Source organism: Thunnus thynnus, chromosome 21 (genome assembly GCF_963924715.1).
Source record: "Thunnus thynnus chromosome 21, fThuThy2.1, whole genome shotgun sequence".
NCBI lineage: Eukaryota > Metazoa > Chordata > Actinopteri > Scombriformes > Scombridae > Thunnus > Thunnus thynnus.
Genome location: NC_089537.1, coordinates 17,237,034 through 17,261,024, shown reverse-complemented (window position 1 = coordinate 17,261,024; position 23,991 = coordinate 17,237,034). Strand labels below are relative to the sequence as shown.

The window sequence follows — 23,991 nt, the reverse complement described above, 5'->3', positions numbered from 1 at the left end:
GTATTCCCTTTTTTTTCTGGTGTTACAGTATGTATTCTAACCTTGACATACTGCAGCGATATATATACGTAGAGTTGGGAATTGAACCACCAACCTTCCGATTAGTGGACAACTCTATCTCCTGAGCCACATGTCTGCATGTACAATATGTATTAACCAGGCTGACGTCACATATTTTCACACTACTCAGGGTTTCCTAATTGCAGCACATGAGCTCAAACCCACAAACACATACAACTGTGTGAACACACAATGAGAAAGAGAGAGAGACATACTGGAACAAGGAAAAGAGAGTGTGACAGAGTGATAGAGTGAGAGAGAGAATGAAATTAGAGACTAAGAGAGAGATGATTTCATTTTGCCCACTGAGCCCTTAAATAATTTAACGAGGGAGAGATCTGTCAGAGTATTGCTGTGTTTGTGTGTTGAATATTTATAATGCATATAAAACTGTTATGGGCCAGCTGTTGGCAGTCATACGTCTCAGGTCTGTGCAGCATTTTTAAAGGGAGATTAGAATCCAAAATCTAAACAGATACAGCTGCTTCTTTTGGTCATCACTAGTGGTTTACTAGTCACATGACATGAACAGGATTTGGGGATTTTACTCATAAGAGTATGGCAAATATTTTCAATGTTTTTCATCAAGTGACAAACTATTAGCCTGAACAGCCTCATGAATAGCTTATTTTCAGCTGTTTAGTGATGTAGCTCTTTGATTTGACTGTCTTTGAAGCTGTTTTCCTGAATTCCTCTTTGCCTGGACCAGAGATATTTTAATCCTGGGCTCATATTTATCAAACAACTCAGAATCACTCCTAGGACTTGCACTGAAAGTTTTAGAACTAAAAATACTCCAAACTTAGAGCAGAAAATCTGAGGTTGTTATGAAGTTTTTCTACACCACTTTGAGAAAAGGTTAGAAGTTCTCCTCAGAGGATGAATGGCATTACCATTTTATGTATTTTAAACCCTTACATTAATAATGATATAATGTTTCCCTATTAGTTATATTCTGGATTTAACTCATTATCTACAGGGATGTTTTAGAGAATTTGGTGCATATAAAAATAGAACAAAATACAAAAAATACACCAGTTATGGCTATATACGTAATGAGCTAGTTATGTATAGGTAGAGACTAAAAATAATATTACCAAAACCTACTGTCAACTGCCTCTTTAATAAAAGACACTGTCAGTATAATGAATCCCAGAATTCAGATGCTCACAATTGGCTCCAAAGCCATCCTCAGCAGACAGAATTTAAATGAGCATCAGTAGAGAAGGTAAAGAGATACAGCACATCCTCCCCAAATGTGACAAAGGACCTTTACATAGCTCCATCTACTGTCAAACATGCTCTCTAAGGCTGCTTTCCGGAACAGCCCTCTGAGTTATGTCATCAAAATCCACCCCAAAAAAGAATTGATAGGGTTTTCTCCTATGATTTGTATACATCACTGACTCCCTCCTCCAAAAACAGAAGTCAGAGAACCCAGCCCTCATCAGTAAGCAAACCCCAAAGTCACTTTGTTGACAACAAAATTATTTTTGAAGTTTCTCGTAAGTATGTGAGAATGTTTCAGCTTTGACATTGAAAAGCATTTCATTTCTTTGTATTGCTGACAATTGTACACTCTTACTTGGGTAATGTTGCTTTATCCATAAAGAACATAAAGATATCAGACATACTGGATATTTATTGCCAGTTCAGCAGTGCCATCGCTTCTTCCTTTAATATCATTCAGTTTTGCCTCACCATTCCTTGTCTTTGTGAGGCATTTGCTCTCATTCCCAATGAACTGAAGTGTAAAAATTACAGGAATAAGATGGTAATTCAGGCGCAGAGTGTATTTTCTCTTTACATTACATTCTGTAATGTTTATCTGTAATGTTTGTCATATTTAAAAGTGCCTACATGTCCTCATAGTAAAGGATGGTATTCCTTTTTTTCCAGAGAAAAAAAGCATTATGCATCAAAATGTACTTTACTGTCATGACTTGGTTTGAGAATATTTGGCTGCAAAAAGAGGGGCTGTATTCACAGAGTGTCATAGTACTAAATGTTGGCAGTGATCACAATCTTGGAAATTTCTTATGGCTTTTTTGGAACTTCCACAGTAAGATTTCAGTAATTTTCAATGCTTTAAAGCAAAACTCATATGTGTCATTTTGGAACTGAATGTTTCATTTGGTATGAGGACTTCATCATCATCTGGTTTATTTAAATGTTTTTTAAAGATGGATTATCATTTTTTACAGTTTATGTAAACCACACTATTACCGACATAACTGTCTGTTTGCAGTTCCTGGCACACCCTCCTCCTTTTCTGTTTACTTTGAACAGAATTCACAGGAGACATTACTGGAAATAACCCACAGAATTCAGTGGACTGTTAAATACACAAACTATGCTATGTACACAACTCCAATGTTTAAGATGGTACTCAATGCAGATTCTTGTGATTCGACTGATGCATTTCAAGATACAACCTCAACAGCAGCTACAATCAACGCCTCTGTCAGACCACCAACAAACAAACAAACAATTAAAAATTGGGGCAATTCACCTATGAAGCCTCATATTACTCCATCGATAAAACTCCAACAAAAACGGTCTTATTGCATTGGCAAAGGTCCAGTTGATTCAATCCAGTAAAATATTTAGTCCAAAACACATAATTACATCAATAAATGCCCACGGACTGCTGTTGCAGCATTTCAAATTAGCTGGCAGACATACCTAATGTCATGTAGGGGGTAATGTAGTGAAGTGGGCGTGTCGTGTATGACTGCAAGACTGCACATAGACCCTTCTCTGTCAAAATTGTGGCTGCACTCTGACCTTTCAAACGACACCTCACTTGACCCAGTAAGAGCTTCCATGTCCTGTCCACAGCCTACAATAGCCAACGATTCCGTGTTGAAAGGAGGTGTCTGCCCCTCTTCTTTTGTGTAAATACCGAGCCAATAGTAACAGATTCTGCTGATGACTGGTGCTTCGTACAGCCAATGAAATTACGAAAATGACCATATGCGGTTTTAATGAGTTCTATAAAGCCACAACCAGGAAATTATGTAAATTTAAATAATTTACTGTGTGTTACTTTTTATATAAACTGCTTTTCTAACATAGCACTTGTTTTGAGACTCTTACGTGCACAAAGTTTAGTTTCAAGAAGGGGAAAAAGCACTATAATGTGCTTATGCTTCAGTTACTCTGAAGCAGGGGTCCTTTGGAGTCTTCAAATGGCAAAAAAATATTCAAGCGGAAATAAAAACCTTCTACTTCAGTGTATTCAAACTTCTGTTACTCAATGCCAGTAGCACTTACAATGATTCTGACTGTTGGGGAAAAGACTTAAGAGTGTTACCTTTTCAAAAGAGACCAAAACCATGCATGTACTCCAAATGGTTCAAGAACAGCTTTCAATTTACTTTGGGTATGCCTGGGATAGGTGTTTTAGGCTAATTTTTCAGGAATTTACCCCACTGCTCAGACTCTTCCAATTTGTGCTATTTCTCCACCACATCTGTGCCTCCTCCACCCAGGATAAATGAGAGAGCAGTGTCCTCATGGCTTTTTGGTTTGGTCTTGTTTCTTTTTCCTCAAAGGCAGTTTTGACGATATTGTTTTTTTCCATCAATTAATTGTCCTGTTATTATGATTATATTTATTGGTAATAGTAGTAGTTTTTCTTGTCATAATTTTTGTATATGTGTTGTTTATGAGCTGTAATCCCCTCGAGGGAGTTCTCTTATTCAGTGTTTCCCCTAGGTTGGCTGCTTTTGGGTAGGGAGTGGGGGTTGCTGAGCCAAACTCGGGAGAAACACTGCAGCCAGACATTTTTCCATTCTCTGTTTACAGTAGGAGCAGCTGAGATTGACACTTAAATGAGAATAGCTGGTCCACCTTAAAGGTCAGTTCACCTTAAGAGAGCCTGGTCAGGTTAGGTTAACCTATTGTCACTAATGTCGGGACTAACCCCCTTCACTTTTCCAGCAGTTGGGGAAACAGGCAAGACTTTTCTTGGTCTTGAGAAGCCGCAGCATTTATTAACTGAAACTGTAGCCTGTACTGTACATTTACTGCCAGACTGACAACTTACTGCTAACCTTTTGCTCTACTCCTCTCGCGTTCACCGTCACTTTGCTGCCGCTTGCTCTACTTGCTCAACCACACACATTATGCGCTGCCCTAACTGAGCTATGCTTAGAACAGTAAATTTCACATAGATGAATGAGGAGAAGAAGGATTCTGGGATTTGATGCACTAGTCGATGACTCAAAACAATTCCATGTTAATATAGGGTGTTATCGTGCTTGCACAGTGTGCAAGTGAAAATCATTAGTAGCCCATTGATATTAATGATCATATGAAATTTTAGCTGCAGCAGCGAATGAAAATAGGGGAAACATTGCTAGTGTTGTTATCGGTACTGATGTGCTGTCCGTTGCATTACGGTTGTACCCATAATCACATTAAAGAACACCCCTCAGGTACTGCTGCTAATTTAAATTAAATTTCGTTAGAAGCAGGCTGATACAGAAAAGGCCAGTTATCACTGAGATAGGAAGAACTAGTACCCCTTGTGTATAACAGTAATGAATCATGTGTTGTGGAAAAAGATATGTGTTAATGAGCAAAGCTGATTCAGAATGAAGCCAGACTGAGCTGTGTAATATTTCTTTGTCTAGTATCACAGATGTTTGCCAGATGGCTGTAGCACCTGCGTACACACCTACACACAGATGCACATGCATGAACAGCGATACACAATCAATCCAGGCACACTCATGCATACATACAAACACACATTCCTTCTTTCTATCCATAGGAACCTACACTGACTGTGCATTCTTTCCTGTACTTCTAAAATTAATATTAACCTTCACTAACTACGTGGTCGAAGTTCAGCTCTTATTTTAAATGATAATTCAGGTTTATTACAACTTAGGTCTTATTTGGCCATCATTTCTATCAGCTTTCATAACCCTGCTCATCAGAGTAATTGCTGAGATTGTAGAAAAAGAATTCTGATGTGGTAAGAAACACAGGCAGTCAGATGGACTCACGTGTTTAAACAAAGCTACAGGTTAGCCAGACTTTGGACGAGAAAACAAAGGCAAACTGTAAATTATGAACTGAAAACACTCATCTTAGACTGTCCTCTTGGTTGACCTTGCATACATGCTGTGGTTGTATGCACACACATAGCTTTTCTGTGCATTGAGGGATTATTATTGGCGACATTTCAGGTATGATCATTTTCAGTTTTATCTCCAAATAAAGCGGTAGGTAATATGGCTAAACTGTTGGTTTGTTTACAACCTCTTTGATTATTTTACTGATTTATTTGATTACTGATTATTTGACTGACTCTTGTCCTGTCAAACTTTGTTTTAGCAATGTAGCTTTTTTCCCAGTTTTTCCTCAGTGACTTTTATCATCATCTATTATCATAACCAGTTATACAAAAACAAGATCTAAGTTGCAATAAATTATAATTATCCATCCAGTAAAACCTAATATTAAGGGCTTCACAAAAAAGTCCTCACTCAAAACTCTATATCCTGGTTTTGGTTCTCACAAAGATGGAAATATAAGAACACACACAAACATGCCCCATGGCAGGTAACAGTAAACCCCACTGTTCAGACTCAGACATACAATACCCACATTGTTTGAGAAAAGAAGTCATTAACATGATCAGGCCATTCTGGTAATATACTCTTTTCTTCTCTTTCTCTTCTTCTTGTTCTCTCTTTCTTGCACACACATGCACATGCAGAGGGAGTGGATCAGGTATCCCTCCCTCGGCCATCATCTCATGTGACTTTCATCAACGGACACCTCAGTCTTTCCTCCTCACTTTCTCCCTCTACTCACTCTCTCCCGACATCCAGTTCTTGCTCCCTCCCTGCTGCTCCTCTCCTGCCTTGTGGATGACTTTTCACACTCATTAAAGTGACAAGACAAGCAGAGGGGGGAAAGAGAGGGGCGGAAATGTATCTCAGCTAAATTTGAACCATACCTAGGCTCCGTGAACCACAGCTGTAAGCTTAGAAAGGAGGAACAGGGGTGCTGTGTGAGGGATGTTTAATATGCATGGGAGTGACAGAGCAGAGGAGAGTGACCTTTTTACCAGCTCCCATTCACACATCCCCTTCCCACTCCTTCATTCCACTCATCTCATCTCACATTTTTTCATTCCTCTTCGCTGATTGAGGAAGGGGAGAGAAAGAATGAAAGAGGGAGAGAGAGTTACTTCTCAAATAGAAGGTCATAGCTCTGTTTGATAGCCTTTTGTCTCCCATCCAAAAACAGCACTGTTAATAGCTGCCCATAGGCCACTTTATAATGATTGGGCCTTATCTCTAGACACACACATACAGTCACACAGAGACAGCACACAGTGTCTTTATGATGGCAGGCAGGACAATTTAGCTTAAACGGAGAAAGAACTATACTGCTGTTAGTTCTTATACTAACAGTGGTGAAACAAAATGAGGGTTGGCGCATGCTCATTGTGGAGACATGGTCTGGTGCAAAATATTTGTCTCTACATTAGTGTGTGTGTGTGTGTGTGTGTGTGTGTGTGTGTGTGTGTCAGCGTATGCTAGAGCAAGGGTGTTTGGAAATGCTCTGTGTATGTGTGTGTGTGAATATGTGTGCTGGGGTTATGGAAAGGGGGACTGCATATTGTAAAGCTATATTTATATCTGTTTTTATGATTGTTCTGTTTACTTCTGCACCTTGACCACCTGAATTTCCCTATCTGGGATAATAAAATTTATCTTGACCTTAACCTTGTGTTACACGGAATGAAGCAGGTGAACCCAAGTGCAGACACTCAACGGTGAGGAGACATGGATATGACAGAAACAAAGTATTTGTTGTAAAGGCTGGGGAGAGGGAATGTAGATGTGTGGAAGGTTGGGCTGGTAACTGGGAAACTGGGGCTGGGGCTTGAGCTGGAAACAGGGAACCAGGTTATGAGGCTTGGGCTGGAAGCAGGGAGAGCGGGGATCCAGGGCAGGGAAGCAGGTCTGATGAGACGAGATGAAGGGCAGGAAACAGGGACCGGAGTCGGAACAGGCAGGAGTAAAAGAGAAATGGAGAACAGGATGAGTACTGGAGAACAGACGACAAGGATAAAATGCTGAATAGCAAAAACTAGTAAATAATTTGGCTCGAAGCCTAGCAAACTGACTGGTAGCAGAGTCTACGAACATGCATTCAGCTGAGTCTTTGTAGTCTTTGATTACAGAGATGAGGCGAAGCTGGTGTGGCTCTTTTCCTGAGTCCAACACACCTGTCTCCATTCACACAATCACCCACAATCACACAGGAAGAGAAAGGGAGAGAGCTACCGGGAGCGCAGCAGCAGGCCAGGGAGACACTGAAATGGATGTAGAGGGTGTGGCAGTTGATGTCCCAGGGGCAGATGTAATACCTTGACCTTGCAAGGCTGCTATTTATCCTGTTTAAAGCTCTGATGCCTGGACTGTGGCTGTGTTATCTTGTATTCTGTCCCATTATGTTAGCCTGATATTTATTGCCTTAAAATGTTGCCTGTCTTTTGTTTTATTGCCTTTGGACAACCCAACTAAACATAATCTAATGAAAATAGATCCTGTTCATTGAGATGTTAAATTTGTGCTTTGCATTAAAAAAACTAAGATTCAAGTGAAAATGACAAAGAACACTTAATAAGGGTGGATCTTGGCAGTCTACTTGGTCTCGATGCACACAAGTCAAAAGTGACCCATATTCATTTCTTATGTTATTTCATGCATGGCTGAGTGTTTCTTTGCTATATCTTTTGAAATCATTTTATTTCATCATTTAATATTCCACACTTGGGTCAAAAATGACCCATGTATGCAAGTGTGATTTTAAAAGATAAAGACGTACTATAATATTACTTTTGTTAAAATAATTGTTTCAGCAGTGATTTGCACCAAACAATAATACATTTAATATTTTAAATATGTTTATTTGTTACTTTGTCACACATAACATACACATATCACTGATAACCGATAACACTGATATCGAGCTGTAGTGCATCTGTTGTGAACTGTGGTGAATGTGACCGAATAAAAGAAAATAAAACTGATGGAATAAAATCACATGGGTACAGCGCAAATTGCCATCTCAGTGCTTGCATGCCTCACAAATGAAAACTACATGCTTGTCCTCCATGTTTGCTCCACTGGGAACATCAGCTGCTCACTTTTCTGTCTTTTGGCAGCTGGGCAGATTTTGCACTTCTTCCTCTTCACTCGGCCCTCCTGTCTGATGTCCCCCTGTGGCTGGGTGGTGGCTGTGTTTTTTTTTTATTTTTTATCCCACATCTTCCCATTTCCTCTGTAATATGCTTTTAGAGGTGGGGCGTGCCCTCCATGCGCCTCTTCATATGTGGCATGACAAGCTCTATGCCCGGCTATTCCTTGATGAATAGCCACTGTGCATTGGTCACAACACCCGTGTAATCACAGTGTTGTGCAGTGAAGTTGGTGTAGGCACTGAGAAGGAGGGGTATGCAAGGATTTGAGGAGGTTTGCTCTAATAACTAAGTTCCCAGGGACCCCAATTAGTTGTCTTGTATGTTAAATATGTTAACCTAATGTTCAAATATTATGTACAAATATCTTTCACAAGATATCAAATATTTTCTTAGGTAAAACAATTGTAAAATGAGACTTACATGCATCAGATGTGCAAAAGCAGCCATGTTGAATTGTGAAATGTGTGACAGGTGAATAGGTGTCCACATTAAATATGTTTCTAAGTGCAAACATTTCCAAATATCAAAAGTTCCTATCAAATTCCATAGTGGATACATATGGATAATTGTGTGTAAAATTGATGTAGAAATACAAAACCTATGTTTGTTCATAAAGTAAGAAAGGAAAAGTAAAAATGATTTTTGGTATTCAAAAACAAGATATTCTATGAATACCTGGAGTATAAAATCTTGTAATTATTGTTTGAATTACCTGCCACTTTATTCTATTCACTGATAGAGAAGGTCACATTATGAAAAGCTTGTAATAGCGGTCTGTGATTTTGAGTGAGATTTTAAAAGAATTGCTTTTTTCTTATTTTTCCTGTCTGTTTAGTTATGTTTTATTTGAAAGTAAGCTGGCTCAGAAGGGGAGAGACTGAGAGGTCAGATGTCACCCTTATATTGTTCCTCTGGAGCTGTTCAGGTTTTAGTACCTTGGTGAAGGACACTGGATCAGAGTGGAGGATTAAATTTTAGCAGATGCACACACATACACAGGTTTTCATGCAAAGAAGTGTACACATACAACATACATTTTAAGTACCTAATACTTATTGTGAATGTGGGATTAATTTAGCAAGGAAAAATTTTATTCTTGTAGGCTATTACCTCCACTGTCAATCCAGTTCAAATTTTAAGTCCTGCTGTGTTCATAGTAATACAGAAAGCAAGAGATGAAAGTGCACAGGGCTGTAACACAGTTTTTGTTGCTGTGCAGCTGTCCAATTAGCATTCCTTGCAATGAAATGTTCTTGGGGGAAAAAAAAAAGGAAATAATAGTTGAGGTGAAACTGAAATGAAGGACAGTAAGTCAACATTACTCACCAAGAAACTGTAGGAGACCTGTGACTTCTCTCCAGGTGTTGGTAAATTGTTTTCACTGTCAGATGTTGACTTTGGGGAAACACTGACTGACCAAACCATTGGAAAATAACTGAAAACTAATGCCAAAATGTTCCACAAAGTGGTTTGTCACCTTTGTTGTCACCCATCAGTAACCAGAGCGAAGGATGTTGGAACCAAACAGTGTTTGTGTAGGTTTCTGCCATCTAGTTAAGTTTAAGAAAAGCATTGTGAAATGCATTTTGGTGGATTATATAAAGGGGAAATACTGCAGCTTATATTACTGTATGATCAAACTGTTAGTAGTGTTGCTGCTGTGAATCAGTGTCAGCATCCACACTGAGTACACTATATTTAGATATATATTCTTTCACTCCATAAGCACTTGTTAGTAGCCCCCAGCCACCACTGTCTGCTTTTGTAGGGGAAAGACTCAAAAATATACACACACACCTCTGTGAGAGCAGTTCAGGAGCATGCAGGTACTATGTTAAAGGGTAGGGACTGTGCGTAGGAGGAGTCAGGGCCTCATTTATAATGCTGGGGGGCGGATTGGGGTTCTACAGTTGCCATAGAGACCTTTGTGGCTGACTGCGGCTGCTGCTTTCCGTCTCCTATTCATTCCTGAGAGGGAGGCTGTGACATACGCGCACACTCAACACATGCACGACATAGTGGAATCCTACACCTCGTGCATTTTGATAGAAACACACAGACGAAGCACAGGGAGTGCCAGCTGAAACTCCCAACTCATCAGTTTTGGATCTTTTGAACTGTGATCCATGCCTGTATCAAGGTAAAATATACTCCTACACACAAAACAAATTGTTTGGTAATTAGGTTTCATCTATGGAATCAGAAGAACAACTGGTTTTTCATAAAACACAGAGCGATATATAGCTGGTATGACAAATCATATCCTTTGACTTGAGTGTTGATGCAATTACAATATTAGGTTCATACTTGATACTAGTTGTACAATGATCCAGTATCAGTGCTGTTGCATTATTATTAGTGGGATGACATTCAGGTAACATTTTGAAGTACGGCGGAGACTTTACTCCAGCAGTTTGGTTGGTTCCCTTGAATATATGGCAGGAAAAAAAAACAACGTTTGTCTCCAAATTCACAACTTCAAGTGTAAAACTTAAAGATGTTAATCCAAGAACTAATGATTTTAGCAGCTGTGTGCTACAGATGGTTTGTAATAGATGACACATCTTTCCATCTCTGTGTGTGTCGATATTTCCCATAATTGAAGTCTCTCTTAGTCTCACAGTTCATCTTGGCATGTCAAGATTAATTACTTGTATATGCATCTTTTTTTCCCCATTCTAGTTATATTTATGTGAGGTTTATACCCCAAAAACGAGCTCTCACTCTATTTCAGAAAATGCCCAGCCCAGTCACACTTTTGTTAAAATATTTCCTTACATCGCCAGTACAAAATGACTTTCTTTCCATCCATCTGCTGATTTTATGTTTGTGTCAGGTTTAATTTACTGCCCTTCATGATTTCCAGACTTTGGTGAGTGAGTAAGCTATTACAGAGTCAAATGTTGTTGAGCTGGCAGATGTATGCTGTGCTAAAAACATAATTCACCAAAATAAGTTGTTCCTTAAAACATTACAGAGACTTTCTGATGTTATTGTAAGTTGCTGATCTTTTGTTTTTTTAGTTTTTTTAGATTTCTTAGGTGTAGCAATTATGATAATGTCAAAATTTTAACAAGCGTAGCTGACTGTTCTGGCAGTGTGTTACACCTGCTGTTTATATCTGAATTAACTGCTGTTAACAACACAGTGGCGTACATTGGTACTTACAGTACAATACAGAGAATGAGGTGTAAGTTTCCAAATGACATAAATCAAAGTTTTTTTTTGTGCAGCATCCTCTGTTCCCACATTGGGTACGGTAGCTTCAAATGTGGTCTTTATTGTCTTGTAGTTTCAGCTAATCAAAATGCACAGCAGCATGTAATTGGACGAGACAGTTAAACTCATTTGTCTGGTAGAAATATTGTTACTATCCTTCGGCCAATTCATGAATGTGAAAGTCTTTGTATGTAGCTGTCCCATAGGCATTATTTATATAACATATCAACATACCACTTCCTTAGGCACAGGGATTTGAATGAATACAATGCCAGACAAAGTGACAAAGGGTTATGCATAATTTAACAAATTTCACCCTGATACAGAACAGGTTTCCCATCTGTTTTGGCATTCAGGCATTACCATGTTACCTTAGAAGGCATTTAAGATTCTTTACTTTTGAGGCATTATATATAATCAATTAGCATAATGCTACTTTAGGTGCAGGGATTTGCATTTTTACACCTTGAGGATTTAAAACATTTGCAGCTGTGGCAAACAAGGTGACAAAGCAGTCTGCAGTGGGGAGCAGAACAGGGCTTTGAAGCGAGGTACCTCAGTGTAAAACAAAGCTGTAATTTAGAATTACAGATCCAGAGGGTTAATAGACCCTGCACAAATTCCCAGCGTCACCTCGCTTTGCAAATCATAGGGGTGGCTGAACCTGCTACTTTGTTTTTCACATGCATGAGATTTATCTTGTCGCAGATACTGCAAGAAAACTCTAGAGAGCAATTGCTAACAGGAGGTAGAGCAGTGAATGGAGGAAAGCCAGGAGTATTGAGTGAATGGAAAAAAAAAAAAGATTGAGAAAAGAGTGAGAAGAAAGAAGTGCATTCGTAGTAGTACTGTATGATGGCACAAGTTTCACTTATTAACTATTCCTATGTGAACTCACAGCAGATGAGCGGTGCACTGATGCTTTTCATATGCCATAAAGTGTGTGGTAATGCCGCACAGATAAAGGAATTTCCCACTGTGAGATCAATGAACTACTACTACTACATCTATATGTCGGGGGCTTGCTTTTGGCACTAAAATGTATGTGTGTGTGTGTGGGTGAGAGAGAGAGAGAGTAAGAACATAAATGTGTGCGTATGAGGACGACAGGGAAAGAAAGAGTGTGCATATTTATGAGTAAGTGGTTGCTGTAAGGGTGCGTGAAAAAGGGGTGAGAGAGTGAGGGAGATGAATTGCATTGTGCTCTGTGGTGTTGGGGAGGAGAGGGGATTGAGGTTGGAGACTTGAGATAGCGACTGGGGATCAACTCATTCAGAGCTTCAAATGGCTTTGAGAAAACCAATCAAACCAGCATACACTCTCTCTATGTCTTGCTCACACACACACACACACACACACACACACACACTCTCACTCTCTCAGTCTCGCACGAAATGCACTCAGTCGTACATACACAATATCGTCAGCGGGGTGGAGTTCACTGCACTATTGATCCGCTTCCATGTGGCTATGATTAACTTGAATGCAACATGCACACATCATACACACTCACATACATGTACAAACTCACATAGTGATTTTGGGTTTGAAATCTCATCTGTCTGGCTCATAGCTAGATTACTGATATAGTGTTGTCAGTAAGCCACTTGAATAGCTAATGCAGCAGCACATACACACACAAACGGGGTTGGGAAAGTCTGATGCGTTCCCGAGTAGTTGGAGATCCTCTGCCCAGAATTGACCATCCATGCAGCCTTAAGCAAGCAGCTCCCAACAGTGAGTCTTAGCATGAGTGTAACCTAGAAGGAAACTGTAGCCACACATAAAATTATCTAAGGCTGCATGCAGACTGACTCAGCAGTGCTGAGTTAATAAAATAAAACACAAGGATCTGAATTGGTGTATCCATGAAGTCCAATCTGAATAATGACTAATGCCCATCACATGTTAAAACACTGCAAAGCAGTTTATGCTACTGCGAGGCAGGATTTAACATTTCTAGAAATTATGATAGCAGTCATTTTTCCTCCATGTTAACCACGAGGAAACAGTAGAATTACACCATTCACGTCGTGAAGCAATTTGCACTGGATATTGTGTTATTTCATTGTTCTATGGTGGAGTTAAGCTTGATTCACCCTTTTTTTGTTTTTTGCCTGAGCCCTCTTGTGCAGACCCCCGCTGTGCCACCACAGGTCTCAATTTAGTGTGTGACAAGGCTGTGTGTGTTTGACACAATGCTGTTGTCGGTCAGGGCATGGGGATTCATCTTTAGTCTCTTTTATTCTTCCCCCTCACATCTAATTCACCATGCAGTTAGAAATGTTTTTTTTTTTCTTTGACACCACTATATTTATATTGAATCTGAAATTGCTGACATGTTTGGCCACCAGGCGGCAGCGGAAACAAGGTGTTCACACAACAATGATATATTATCACCTAAAGGGTTAAATGTCAATCTTTTTATCAAACTTTTCTTATTTAGACATCTACATTTAAGTCCAGTATCCACTCTCCTTTAAGCTCTGTTTATGTTCTCCACCAACTCCTAAGGGGAAATATCTGTCACTTTAATTGCCCAGTGCTCCACCAGCTAACTTTGTCTGCCATTTGGTGCTAGCAGGTTGTGTACAGTGTGTTTTTTGTCACTGAAACAACACTATGAGGGTGGTAGGATTGAATCCAAACAGTTAAGTTCTGAGCTGGAAAAGCAAAACAATGAGCTGAAAGTCTGAAAAACTGTAGAGCAGGGAGATAATTGTCTATAGATTTGTCACTACAAGCTACCCTTTTCATACACAAGTATGTGATCCATGGTTAATACTAAGATTTTGATTAGAGCTGCTTTAAGGGACAAAAAAGTCACTTAACTCTTAAAAGTCAATCCACATTTTGTTTACATCCACCTCTATATCTATTTTTTGTTGAATTATGTGCCATTTTCAAATGTGAATGTCTTTCATTTTTGAATGACACGGAAAAACTACATCTGACTAACTAATCTGGGAATAACAAACACATTTCGCTGGGAATAACAAATACATCACATGAAGGAATCCCACAGATATCTCTGTTATACAGATTTATAGTTTTTAACCTAGTTTCAGGAGGAGTGCTTCATCTACTCCAGTGACTACCCTCACGCTCAACACATCGGATGGGATTAAAGGGTTTTTTTGCTCACACATTTAGAACACTTTCAACCTGGCACTCCACCTCAAACCTTTCCTCACCTGTCAGTCACATTCGCGTTAATGATGACGTTTCATTTCAACTGTCGCATAGCTGTCTTCCAGCTGTAAACTGTCTCCATGACCTGCAGCTGACAATGCTTCACCACTTCTCTCAGTTTCACACACACACTTTGTCTTTCTCTATCTCCTTAGGAGCTTCAGTTTGAGCGCCTGACCAGGGAACTTGAGGCTGAACGTCAGATTGTTGCCACCCAGCTGGAGAGATGCAAGTTGGGATCAGAGGCAGGCAGCATGAGCAGCATCAGGTAACATGCAAACCTTGTTTTTCTATGTGTGTGTGTGTGTGTGTGTGTGTGTGTGTGTATGTGTGGTATCAGGTAACACAGGCTGTCCCCATCTTTTGTGTGTGGTGGTTGGTTTGTGTGTGGAAAGAATATGTATTTGTGTGTGTAATATTCATAAGTATGTTTTAATTAGTGTATAATCACCTGAAAATAAGAATTGTTGTGCTTTCATTACCTTAGAATGAGCCCTTTATATCTACATAGGGAGCAGGTCCTCTTCTATAGAGCCCATCAAAACACACGTGTGTACCTGTGTACATGTGAGGGGGTCATAACTTCACCAGTTATATTAAACATAGGTTTTGTGTGTATGTGAGTGTGTTTGCACGCTCACACGCACACACAAGTGTATGGGTAAACTTAGAGCATGATGGAACAGGTTCTGTGTCCTTCATGACACCAACGCTGACTGCACCATTATATACCTTCAAGCTGCACAAGTACACACACACGCACACACACACACTACAGCATACACATCCAGAGTTTTTTCCCCTCAGATCTTTGGAGTGATGTTACTGGAAAAGAACAGTGTTCCTCCTGCTGTGGGGTGCATCTATCAGCGGGATGGATTGGGACAAGACTGAGGTTACAACATCACACACACAGATAAACGCACTCACACACAGGCACACACACACACACACACACACACTCCCACACACACATATCAATGGCAGTTACATGAGGTAAAATAACACCGAGCTTGTGGGGAATTTTACACAAATACTGTACAGACAGACGCACAGCACAACGATGAGAAAGTATGACCACAAGAACGTGCACATAATCACACACTGCACTGACACACACACACTCACACACACACACACACACACACACACACACACACACACACTATGGCAGTTGCTGAGGGATTGATATCACAAACACATTGACACAACTCTCAGCAACATTTGCAACATTGCTGAGGCTGTGACAGCACACACCTTCACCCACATATTCATGTTCACAAAAAATTCTTGTGGAGACTTTGCTTTGCAGCGAGGACTCGGGTCAAGCCTCAGTATTATGCTTCCAGGAACCCCATTCCTCATTTTACGGCATTAATTAGCATATTAGCCACGGCCCTGATACCCTACTTTGTTATGTTCCCCAATTATAACTGACCTTTCTGCTGCCAAAATTATTTTCAGATGAGGCAAAGAGAGCTCTTAACAGAAAGAGGGAGTAAAGATGACAGAGGGAGGGCAGGATGGATGGAGGAAAGGAGATATGTATGTATGTGACTTGCATGCTAACTTTGAATTGTATGCTAATAGCTCAAACGTTGAGTTCGATATTTGATCTCTCCTCTCACTAAATCACTGTCCCCTCGCATGATCTTTGATACAGACTTTTAAAAGTAAAGTTTGGTGGAAAGTTGGGATAAATTATTTACTCTTTATATCATTTTTGGGGTGTTGCCCGCATCTATGCTTGTGTTTGCGTGTACGTGTATGTTTTTGTTTTTGCATGAATTTTGCTGTCATGTCAAAGAGTCAGGTTCATATATATTCAACATCCCTCTGACTCCCTCAGGCATCTTATTGCACAGTATACAACCCTGAGGGGGAGCTGTGAAACAGAGTAAGTCTGGAAAAAAAGACACTTTTGAACAATTTGTTCTATTTGCTCCAGCTGAGTCTCAGATGAGACTTTTTATTGAAACTTTAGAGGATTCCTTCTTGAGTTTGTGTTGCATTTCCATTATCTGTTAATATACCTGGATAGGGATTCACAAAAATAGCACCAACATCAAAAACAATTTCTTATAAAGAAAGTAATGTACCTCTTTTTTGGGGTTCGGTACGATTTCAGTGCAGCAGAAAAAAAAGAAACATAGAAAATAACATTTTGAGTCTTTTATTTTGAGAAATGTAAACATCCAACAATGGCTCACTGGCCAAAACTCTTTTAGTCAGGAGAGATAAGTGAATGAAGCAAAAAGAATGAATCTATTTATTAAACAGATGATATTGTTGATTAAGTGTTGTCAAAAGTCTTTGGAACATAGACTCTACAGGGAGATTTTGAATCAAGGGACATCAGTCCTTAGCAGCAGCAAGATAAATCCCACCATGGTGGTGGTGGTGGCGGCTGATGACTTCTGTTGAGACTGATAAGGCTGATGAGGTTGATGAAGTGATGCACTGATGAATATGCGAAGGCTTGGCAGCGATGGGGAGGTGGTGGGGCGTGCAAAACGGCACCATGAAAGCACTAAGGCCCCGAGGGAGAAAACATATTTAAAAAGACAACCGCAATATGATGGGCTGACAACGAAGGTGTGTCGTTGTGCAATTGGTTAGATGTGACCAGCTGACGTCTTAATTGACGCCCAGGGGAATGACAGCAAGGAAATTATAAGTCAGCATGTGCGAGGGATGGGAATGACAGATGGTTTGAGAAATAATACTACAGACCTGAGCATGCAAAAGATAGTCTTCCTGACTGAACTTTGGCTAAGCTTCATTACTGAAACAGTTTAGTTAGTGCTGCAGTGGAAACTCTTACTGAAACAGTTGCTGTCTGTGACATTGAGAGGGTGTCCAGTAAAATCGGTTGAGAATTTTGTGTTGGATAAGCCTAATTCTAATATCCCTTGACATTTTCTTAGTGTTTCCACAAATCCCCTCCCACTCCTGTACACTTAATGAAAGACCCAGGTCCCATTCTCAGGCTATCTTTAGAACATCAGGTACTGTATTGGCCTGATCAAGGATCTTTGAATAATAAAATGAAGGCTTATGGCCTGTTCCATAAACCATAGCGATGCCAGCGAGAATATTGAAATTTTGTGAGACATTTCTGGGTGAGCCAAAGACCTGTGTTAGTAAGTGCCCAAGTTGTAAATATTGCCAGAGCTTAAATCTGGGAAGGTCAAAATCTAGGACTAGCTTATTAAATGTTTTGAGAGTGTTTTCTTCGTATAGCTCTCCAAGTGTGAGAATGCCTTTATCCCCCCCATTCTTTCCATAAGAAAGGGGCTTTGCCTATTAGTAATTTGGGATTCAACCATATACTTGACTCTGATTTAAGATAAGAATTTAGATTGAACATCTGACATGTTATCCTCTACGTATCCTGCAGATGGGATATGATAGGGTGGGATCGATACTGGGGAGACAATTTGGTAGACAAGCAGTTCAACAGAGGGAGAGGCCAGCCTATCACCTGCTCCATCTCATTCACAGGGGAGTTCTCTCTGGGAGTAATGCCCACTGAGCAAAATGTCTGGTACTGAAGGCATAATGATAAAATAGCAGCTTAGACAGTCCTAAACCCCTGTCAAATGGAAGTTAGAGCCTTTGCAAGCACATCTGGAGACATTTCCTGTTCCACAAGAAATTGTTACATATTCTATCAAAATGTTTGAAAAACTTTCTAGGTATGTTGATAGGTAGGGATTTGAGGAGATTGTTTATCTTCAATAATTCACTTTGCCCCATCAGGATAAGAAGAGTGAGAACAGTATTTCTATATCAGATAAAAGTTTCCTCAGCAGGGGCTCAAAGTTTTGTTTTGTTTTTTTCCATAATTTCACTCACTTGACGAGGAAATGAAATGCCTAGGTACCTCATACCCTTTTGAAGCCCTTGAAATGACCCTGCTTGGAAAAAAGATTTGGGGCAGTAGGAAGTCAGTGGGAGTGCTTCAGATTTTTACCAGTACATTTTATTTCCAGAGAGCTTCGAGAACAAGTCAGTAGAGTTAAGCAAAACTGGGATTGACTGACCTCACTCAGATACCATCAACAAAACATCATCCACGTACAACATAAACTTGTGAACTGTTTATGGGAAGGGATCATTTTGACGTATTGCAGCCACTAGCGGTTCCAGTGCTTGACAGAAGAGTGCAAGAGAAAGACCTGAGCCTTGTCTAGTGCCTCTGCCTAATGTGAAAAAGGAAGAATTGATTTTGCTTGTCTGCACCGCTGCCTCTGGTTGATTATACAGAACCTCTATCCATGTCATAGACGTCTGAACAAACCCAAAGGCTCTAAGATTGTTGAACAGGTATCTCCATTCCAAATGATCAAACACTTTTTCCGCATCTAGTAAAATAGGTGCAACTGGAGAATTTAAATCCTGGACTGGCCACATTATATCAAGTAGCTGCCTTATGTTATTAGATGAGTGTCTTTTACTAATAAATCCCACCTGATCAGGATGAATTAGAGATGTGATCACTTTGTCAGTTCGATTAGTCAGTAGATTCGATAAAATTTTTACGATCTGTCGAAATCAAGCTGATTGGTCTGAAGCTTTTACAGTCACATGGATCCTTATCATTCTTAAGAATAAGGGTAATAATGGCTTGTGATAAAGAAGGAGGCAGTTTTCCTTCTCTAAAAGCTTCCTTGAACATCTGCATCATTAGAGCCATAAGCTCAGTCATGTAGCATTTAAAGAACTCTGCTGTTAAGCCATTCATGCCAGGTGATTTGCCAGAAGGTAACATGTTTTTATTTTTATTTATTCATTCTTTAATAAACCAAAGCTCTAAAAAGAACTCTGGTGTATTAATTTGTAAGTGGCTAACATAAAATGCCAATGATGGGTTTTTTATTTTTTATTGCTGATAGTGTTTATGTTAATAAATGTAAACTAAGATGAATTTGTTACAAGTTAAATAAGTTGAGCTCTAAATAAACCATATACCCCTTAAAGCTAAGTTTTCAAGACCACATTACAAATTAAAAGCCTTTCATATTATTCATATATTTGCATTGATTTTTTTTCCCCAAAGTTTGGAGATAATTTCAGCTCATCTTTCAAACTGTTCTCCACTTGTTACTCTTGACCCTATGATTTGTTTGCCTTAGTCTAATGTGAAGCCATTAAGGCAAAATCCACTCACACATAATCCCCATATATTATTGTCATGATATTGGACAGGTGAGTCAATATTTTTGAATAATGCAGCTAAGAAAGCAAAGAACCGAGACTCTGTCTTAATAGAGCCATCCAGATAGCTTGTCTGGACTTGAATATTTTTTCAGCAAGTTTTTTACTCTTTGTAGAGCTTAATCTCCCACTTGAACCAAACATGGGGTGTGTCACTTTCATATGATGAAATAATTTGTGCTAATTGTTCTAACTGGAAACATCATGTGATACTCTTGTCTTCATTCTTTCAACATATATGTTAAAAGTCTTCACCGTGGTTTTATCTAAACTTTGTGCATGTTGAGTTGCATTTGCTTTATGCTTGTGAGAATGTCTGCATGCCTGTGTGTGTGTGTGTGTGTGTGTGTGCGTGTGTGTGTGCACCAGCAATAGTCTGTCTGCTGTCAAGTCTGCCGCAAGTCACAGTTGCATCATCTACTGATTATCACTTCAGATTTAGAGGATTGGATTAGCTAAGCTTTTGTCTGCTTGACAGCTCAAAATATTCCACTGAGTCCACATCCATCACTGTGTGCACTTAAATGTGTCAGTGCATGTCAGCTAAAACTTGTGATGTGTATTTGTCTTCCTTTTTGTGCTTATACATACACACATGTGATAGCTCACCTCTGAGTTTGCCCCAAGCAGCATCAACCAATCAGCTTGGAATTGAAGCCAATGTGAAAGTCCCTTAAAGTGCAATACCACTGACGGCTGCTAGGTGCTGGCTCCAGAAAGTCTCTGGCTGCAATAGAGCCCCATTCAAAATGGGAATAATTACTCTGTTTGATATAAAGATATAAAGACGAATAGTAGCTTTGATATCCACTGTGTTGGTTCACCTGCTGCTCTCCCTGGCTCCGGGACACGCACTGAGTCAAACTATTGTCGCAGTATTTCACTAAGTCAATGATACCTGCCATGTTAGTTAGCTAATGTTCGCACAAGTCTGCACTGCTCGGTGTTCCCGGTAAGTTAGCGTGTTTCCAGACTCCTTATATAGAAGGTCCTGGCTCCAAAAGGAAAAGATGGCGCCAACCATAAGCAGCAACTCTGAGCTTCAAACCGGCTCCAATGCAAACCAATGGGTTACATCACACCCTGCTGTGTTCAACTTTATATACAGTCTATGGTTTGCCCATTTTTATTTTTTCTTCCATTATGATTGACATTATCTTTTATGCAGATTCCAATAGGGTCTGTTTTTTGTTCCAAGCCTAAGTATAGATATTAGTGTCTGCAATGTAACTGTGAATGATCAGAGAGAGTCTGATGCTATTCAAAGAGACAGCGCTAACCTTTCCCATGGTCTCCAACATCACCACTCATTTTCCTCTCCTTCATCGGGGTCTCGATGACAGGCAGTGGCTAAATATAGAGTGTAGTGGTTGGCTCTGAGTGAAGAGGTGTTATAATGAAGCACACGGTAAAAATGAAGGAAGGCACTTGGAGTAAAAAGGGAGACAGGTTTTATATATTCTATTCTATTTTGTGTCATTTCATGATAAACTTACTGTTATGTGATCCTTCTAAACTTGTGTTTCTCCTTTTTAAGAGACTGTATCCTCTCAGACAAGGTTTCCTGTGGGCTTTAAGCTGCAGCCACCATGTTCAGTCAGCTGTGGGTCCATTACTCTGTTAGAAGCCTGTCAGGGTGAAAGTGAACTTAAGAGCACATGCTACCTGGTACCCTGTAGTTTGTGTGTGTGTGTGTGTGTGTGTTTGTGTGTGTGTGTGTGTGTGTGTGTGTGTGTGTGTGTTTGTGTGTGTATTATTATTCCAAATGTGTGGGTTTTTATATTCCCTCTGTTTATGGGTTTTTGTATAGCATATGCTCGGAGCGAGTGCTGTGTTTGCGTGTCCGTGTGTGTTCTTGGCAGCCGCTGCGAGCCTGCATGTCCTTAGTTGTGTTCCGCTCGATAAAGCAATTCAGGCATCTCCATGGACCTCCTCCTCAGAGCTGAGGACCCTAAAAAATGCCCGACTGTGGTGCAGCAACCCAGGGCATTACTGACTAACATCTGTTCACACTGTGAACTGTTGGCATGCGACACAACACTTTACAAGAAGGAAACACACACTGGCGCACACACACACAAACACACACACACACCCGCATGCAAACACGTAGACTCCAAACACCATGCCGAGACTAATTTATCATTTTTCTAACATTAGTGGTAAGTGGCAGCCAGTGGGAAACATTTGCTCCTGCTGTCTTTTCAGCCTGACTGGCTGTGCAGCTCAAGCCCTCAGTGCTCTTTTAAAGGGGTGTATCACTGAATATATGGTTGATGCATTTTTAGTTAGTGTTCATCTGTTTTTCACCGTTACGGAGATGCCAAGACAAACACCGATGCAGCACCAAATGCTGTAAAGATGAGAACAGGAAATCCCATGATATAGCTAATGTGGCTGCATCAGAGGAAGGTGATTTCACTTGAATAATTCATTGTGACATGTTATTTGTTTGTAATATATACTGTAGCTGGATAAAGAGTTGATTTATTATACAGGTGTTGGAAGTCAACACAGTGTGACTTTCAGGTTGTTGATACTGTATGAGTAGCTTTTACATCACATAGAAGAATAATGTAAAACTTCCATTGAGCCTTTATGTCAACAATGTCAGTTTCCCATATATTATTATTCCAAAAGTTTGACAATATCCCAAACAAAACCTGAACTTTACAGGTCAAGTGCCAAGTTTTTAAACTGATTGACTAATCCATAACAATTATTTTGGTAAACATTAGTTCTGAACTTTTTTGTTATACTTTGTTTACTTAACAGTGTTTTTTAATGAACAATGAAATAAATCATCCATAAAACTTAAGTGCAAATGTCACAGAGACCAACAGATTACAGAATTTGTTTCACATGTGCCTAACCGGTGTTTTTGCAGCTCACTGATATATAAGGCAAATAAATGTACAATTCCTTGACAGATTCAGATCATTAAAGGCCCCTCAGCCTTTGTCTGCCTTGCGGTTCCATTGCTGGGCATTTTAGGATGCATTATTAGTGCAGTAAAGCACTGTCTATGAACTGTTGAGGAAATGATGTGAAGCTGGCTACTAAGCTAATCGTGGCTTGGGGCTGTCTATTATCATGGCCATATATGAGATGTCACGTAAGCTTATGGATTCACTGGCTAAATTTAATTATGTTGTTGTCATATTCCAGTGGCTACAAACAAATATGGTACCAGCTTGATGCCTTGTGGCTAGTATTATGGAGTTTTTATGCATATATGAAATGATAGATGAGGAAATGCGGATATTACAGCAATCGGTTATGCTTTAGAACAGATAGTGCACAGTGAGAAAAAGACCGAGTGCAGTTGTTGTAAACTCATGTCATTAAAGAAAAAGGAAAGGGAGTAGCACAGAGTGCATTATAATTCACCAATTATTTTAACTGGAAAGGTCATGTCAGATAACAAGAATCCAAGCCGAGGTAGGCAGCCCCTGCAGTTGGTATGCAGATGACAAGGGAAGTTGAGCGAAACAAGTGTGACCTCTAAATGAGTGTTTTGTTGTGCTTAATGGAATTGTTAGCGTTTAGTGAAGAGAGATGGGAGTATCAATGCTGTAGGTGGGGGCAAAGATACGTAGAAAGAGTGAGGGAAAGAGGGGGAGAGAAAGAAAGAAAGAAAGGACAGAGGGAGAGAGAAGGCTAATAAATAGCTTTCATTACCCTGTGGCAGCCACAGAATAGGTTCATTGATTTATTATTTTTCATTTTTTTTCCTTCTCTCTCTCTCTCTCTGTATCTCCTCTGTTTCCATTGTTTCATTTTCTTGTCCTTCTCTCCTTCTTTCTCCTGCTCTACCCATCTATCTCTATTTTTTTATTCTCATTTATTACATTCATTATTATTATTTTAGTTCACTGTATTATCACTGTACTGATAAACTGAACTCTCTCACTTACCTCCAGTACAGTCTATCCAGTACCGGATATCAATATGTGTGTGTGTGATAATCACTCTGTGCTAGTTTTGATGAGCTCTGTTGACCAGACGTCCCATTTGGCAATATAATTTATGTATCCTGCCGTCATGTGTTCATGGGTCGAAGC

At 39.7% G+C, this 23,991-nt stretch overlaps 1 protein-coding gene across 8 annotated transcripts in view; it reads left to right on the top strand.

Moving 5' to 3' along the window:
- ctnnd2a (catenin (cadherin-associated protein), delta 2a) overlaps positions 1 to 23,991 on the top strand; it is a 278,500-nt gene that overhangs the window by 90,383 nt on the left and 164,126 nt on the right. For all 8 annotated transcript variants that reach the window (XM_067578419.1, XM_067578413.1, XM_067578414.1 and 5 more), the window contains one exon: positions 14,863 to 14,975. In XM_067578419.1, coding sequence (XP_067434520.1) covers positions 14,863 to 14,975 — 113 coding nt within the window. The remainder of the gene's footprint in view (positions 1 to 14,862; positions 14,976 to 23,991) is intronic.